General features: G+C 60.6%; 1 protein-coding gene across 1 annotated transcript; it reads right to left on the reverse strand.

Moving 5' to 3' along the window:
* Positions 1-1,302: 1,302 nt before the first annotated feature.
* CSUI_002188 (uncharacterized protein) lies at positions 1,303-3,367 on the reverse strand. Its single transcript, XM_068062390.1, has 4 exons — positions 3,075-3,367; positions 2,810-2,984; positions 2,644-2,684; positions 1,303-2,554 (listed from the first exon to the last, which is right to left on the reverse strand). The coding sequence occupies exon 4, from the start codon at positions 1,927-1,929 to the stop codon at positions 1,597-1,599; it is 333 nt and encodes a 110-aa protein (XP_067925634.1). The 5' UTR covers positions 1,930-2,554; positions 2,644-2,684; positions 2,810-2,984; positions 3,075-3,367; the 3' UTR covers positions 1,303-1,596.
* Between the last annotated feature and the right edge of the window lie 1,810 nt (positions 3,368-5,177).

Here is a 5,177-nt window from a genome sequence, read left to right on the forward strand (position 1 = left end):
TTGATCTGCGCGCCCCCCCCGAAAAGAAGCTGCCCTGGAAGTCACCCCCGATCGACTCGCCGAACTTACACGACAGCGCCTTCCAGGAGTCCGAACCAATGGAGGAGCATCATCCCCAACGCCGGGTGGACCGGGACTTAGGAGCCTCCCAGGTCCCCTCGCCACGACACGGAGACAACCTAGCCAAATCCTACCACCTGGAGGACGAGGAGACCCCCGAGGAACTCTACTGGCTCTCGAAAGTGATGAGCAAGCCCCGCCTCTTCAAAGGAAAACGCCCCGCGTCATGGGCCGCACGGATGGACCTTTACCTGGAAGCAAGGCGAGTACCAGGACGACACAAGCTTACAGCGGCGATCTCCTTCCTGGATGTAAAGACCATGGACTGGTACCTGTTGGCCCTGGGACCAGACGGTCGGCCCCAGAACTGGTCGGAATTGAAGGAGCTACTCCAACGACACTTCGGTGCAAGAAACCCAAGGGCGGCGCGTCAGAGGCTGCAAAGGATCCGACAGACCGGTTCAGTCCAGGACTACCTATGGGAATTCAACCAAGCCCTGACCGACTACCCGGACCTTCCCGAGGCCGAGAAGATTGAAACCTTCTTGGACGGACTCAGGCCCGAGATCGCCCTGAGTATCCGCGCTTACGAGGACCTCACGATGAGGTTCGTCATCGAGTGCGCGGTCCGAATGTCCGATACCTTGCGTAGGGGCCGTACGGAGGAGCGTACGGGCCCCCGTCGGGACCGTAACCGAACCAATAGGAAGTTCAGAACACGAAGAGCGTCGGACTCCGGAGGAGATTCCCCTAGGAGAAGGGAAAAGGGGAATACGGCCCGCCGCGGCCAGCACGGGGCCACGTCGACCGGCGCCCACGGCTGGATTACAAAAGGCAGGAGAGCGTAGGCATAAGGGCGCCGCCCCGACAAACGGTGGAGCCGTACGGAAACGGCAGCGCGTAGCGGAGGACCCCCCGGGGGTCGGGAACGCCGAGAACCCGGCCGTTACGACGGTGTGCACTGCTTCACATGCGGCGACTGGGAACACATCGCCGCGAGATGCCCCAATGGCCCGGCAAAAAACTAGAGGCTTTGCCCAAGCTGGAGTTACGGGGCAGAGCGGAGCGAATGCCTCCACCAGAAGGGGGGGGAACCCGCTGCCACGGGCAATGGGCAGGAGCCAATCGAGTGGCGCAGATCGCTAGCTCGGCAGAGGCAGCATCGGAACCCACCCAAGGAACCGCAACCAGGAGCTACACTATAGTACCGGCACTGACTATCGAATGGAACACCGAAGTAGAGCCCCCGATCCGAGCATCGAGCCAGCCTACGAAGTACGGCGGGCGATCAAGAGCGATCGCCAAGCTAAGCGGTGCCGAGACTAAACCCTCCAAGCATGGCAAAGACCGGGAATTCCACGTACTATCAGGCCCCGAAGAGGGACGCTACTTCCGTAAGGGAGGAATTAGAGGCGCCAAACTAACGGATCAAGGTCTCTAAGTCTACGAACCAAACAGCGGCATCACGACGACGCAGCTCGAACCCCGCTCGACAAGACACGACCCCCCCCGCGCCAGCAAGCCCGGGGTAGGCCACTACGACATGGCAAACGCCATGAAACGGAGGCTGGCCAACAAGACACGTGCACTCACGTCGCAAAACACCCCCGTTCCCAAGTTTTGCACACGAAGCACGACGGGACGGGGCAGGCAGAGATTAAGCTCGTCCGCCAAGACAGCATTATGGATAGCGGTGGACTCACGGGGGTAAGGAGCCCAGAAGAGGGCGTGCCGGGCGGTCAAACGATCGCCGCCCCCTCTCGTGGGTCGATGGCGAAGGTGACGGCGAATCATGGCATCCACGGCGGGGGCGATGTCGTGCAAGCACAAACGCCACCACCTATACGCACGCCACTCATACAAAGACATCCATGGACTCACGGGCTCCGGGCGTTCGTGCGCCCTGGAGGGAGGCGCAGTTCAACGGAATACACCTCCAAGAAGTGATGAGAAGCGGAGGGAGGAGGTCCCGCTCGGTCGGGGACCACCGATACAGCCCACAAATAGGGCACAAGACGCTGGTGGAGCAGGGGAGGAACTACCAGCCGGGTCACACGGTAGCGCTGGACGGAGGCGTGGTCAAAGGGGACCGGAGGTGGGTCCAGATTCCTCGAACGGCCTCCAACCAGCCACCAGAAGCCGCCGACTCCTCGTACCAGACCGGACGCGCGACGCACAACAAGCGCAGGTCCTGACCCTACAGAACACACCTACCAAAGGGACCGGACGATGTGAGAAGGGTTGGACACGGGCCCCCAGCAGAGGCTCTCCCGACGGGGACATGAACTTACCGGCATGGGACCTCGAAAGGTCAAGTGGCGGGCCTGGACCTCGTCAAGGCTCTCCCGACGGGGACATGAACTCACCGACATGGGACCTCGAAAGGTCAAGTGGCGGGCCCGGACCTCGTCAAGGGTGGCGGTCTCCACCTGATGATGACGGCGGGGATAGGGCCCAGGAGGTAGAGGACGAATCCCGGGAGGCAGGGTCCGACCTGCAAAACACGCGCGGACCCAGGGAAGCAACAGTAAGCCGGGCCACGCGACCGACCAGCTACCAGAAAGAAACACGGGACAAACTTACGAGGGGCAAGCACCAGGGGTTCAAAGATGCCGGGATACATCCTGCGACGAGTACAAGCACACAGAAAAAAAAGGAGGGGAAGAAGTCGCGAAAGCTCGCCAGGAAAGAAACCCAAGAAGACGCGGATGACCCAAGCCGACAGAAAACAAAGGCTACAGGAGCTTACTCGAGGTCCAGAGCGTCCCGAGAAACCCAGATCGCCCGGTAGCGGTCAGAGCAAGAAGGCGGACGATGCGCGGTAGCGGAGGGCGAAGGAACTACACGGCAATGATGGCGCACTCCACGTACTCGTACCGGGGAGGACAGACCGGCAATCGCTCGGGCCGCTCCTGGTCAAAACCCTGGGAGGACACACACAGCACACAGGCGCAAATCCGGAACAACGCGAACGGCCGGAGAAACGGAGAACCTACAGGGATAATCGGACTCACCGCCCATTCATGGATCAATTCCCCCAAATAGAGGCTGGCAGTTTGCTCAGGAGTCAGGTCGTGCTCCAGGCCAAAATTGCAAGGGAAACCGGAACAATCCAAAGCAGAAGCCGGACGGGAAACAAGCGCGGCCGCGTCAGGGTGCACGGCCACGCCGGGGACACGGGCACGACGTTGCGCGCGGCGAGCAGCGCGAATGCCAGCTCGATCTGGGTACAGATACGCCTCCATCTCGAGACAAGAACGAAAAGAAAATCCAGGAATCACTAGGGCACCCCCAAGGAGGAAAACTGAAACGGCAGCAAGGGCTCACAAGGAAGAAGGACTGGGTCACGGAACACGACGTGCCGACGAGCGAACGCCGCGGGAAAAGCGACGAGGAGCTCTAAGGGGAAGAAAGCTTCCCACCGGACACAAGCCAAACCCGGAAGCCGGGAATCAACGCCGAAACACGTGTCGGACATGGGACGACGAAGAAACGGGGAAAATGGGACCAACATTGGTGGAGAAAGTACACCGCACAGGGGGGGTCGGAGGTCAGACAACTCTGCGACGCGCGTCAGAGCAACCGGAACCGGGCCGGGGCCCAACGACGCACACACGGCAAAGCCAGCCACAACGGCAACCCTCTTGGGGCCGTACAAGTGGCACAGACCCGATGGAAAGAAGGACGAGACAACCAACAGAGCTGCAAGGCATCACGGTTGACGGGGAAGACGGCAAAACGACTAACGGTAACTGGGCTGTGGCGCAGCCCGCCAAGGAGCAACGGAGGGAGCAAGCCCCGAGACCCAACGACACAGACAAGGAAGCAATGGAGCTCCCGGAAAGAGACGAAATACTCACGACCAAGGTTAAGTTAGAATGGAAAGATTACACCGCACTAATGGACACAGGAGCACCACGCAGCTTCGTTCACCCCAGGGTAGTGACCCAACTCGGATTACAGCCCAAGCCCCTAAGGGAGGCCTACCAATTTGTCGGGGTAGCGGCCCTACACTCACAGCTACACACGCCCTTCCGAGGGTGAGGATTCAAGTGGGAAATTGGCGGGGACACCACCACCTGGTAATCGCCCCACTGGGGCACGACCTGATACTGGGATTGGACCTCTGGAAGGCGGCCAGCTTGGCCTGGGACGGCAAAATCGAGAGATTCAGGAGCGCCGGAGAAGAACTCAAGGCGCAGGAACGGCCTCAAAGTCAGTGGAAGGCAAGATTACAGGAAGTAGCGCCGGGGCCGCAACTGAAACCAAGCTCGACGCAGACGGAAGCCGTCAAGCTGACGTGGACGCGGGGAGAGCCCGCGAAGCAGAAGGAAAGGCGTAAGGCGTTCCGCGACAAGAAACGCAGGCGGGCCAAATTCACCGTGGCCGGACGAACTGAAAGCCAAGAAGGGCGGGAAACCACGGGCCAGCCCGCGCAGGGCAGCCCTAACGCCGAGCCCGGAACCCCCACCCGAACGAAGCAGGACAACGGACGCAAACGCAGCCAGAAAGGGCGCCTAAAGAGGCCTAAGACGGGTAAAAGGGACGAACATCCGTTTCAATTGGAGAAAGCCGACGGGACAACCGCGCTCACTGGACGCGGCACCGGGTCGCCCGACCAAGCGGGCACTGGGACGGAACGGACGGCCGCAGGAGGGGGAAATTTGCTCCATGACCTCGTTCAGGAACTGGCTCCGCAAGGGGCAAGTAGACGTCATCTACGCCATCAAACTCATACGGGAGGATGCCCCCGAGGGCCTAACGGGATGGGCAGCGACCACCCACAAACAAAAGGCCAACCCCCTGCCCAGCCAGCGGCTCAGAGAGGCTGGAAAAAAGGTGGGAGAGGACGTGAAGAAATTGGTAGACGAGTTCGAGGATATCTTCTAGGACCTACCCCCCGGAGGAATCAGGGACAGACCCATCAAACACCACATCCCGACAGCGCCCGGAGAACTACCTTCCTACCCAAAACAGTGCTACAACCTCTCTGACAAACACCTGAAGGAAATGAAGGAGCAACTCAAGGATCTGCTCAACAAGGGCTTCATAGCCCCCTCCCAGTCACCGATCGCGGCACCTGTCTTCTTCGTCGGGAAGAAGGACGGATCGTGGAG

Source organism: Cystoisospora suis (genome assembly GCF_002600585.1).
Source record: "Cystoisospora suis strain Wien I chromosome Unknown contig_919, whole genome shotgun sequence".
In the NCBI taxonomy this organism is placed as follows: Eukaryota; Apicomplexa; class Conoidasida; order Eucoccidiorida; family Sarcocystidae; genus Cystoisospora; species Cystoisospora suis.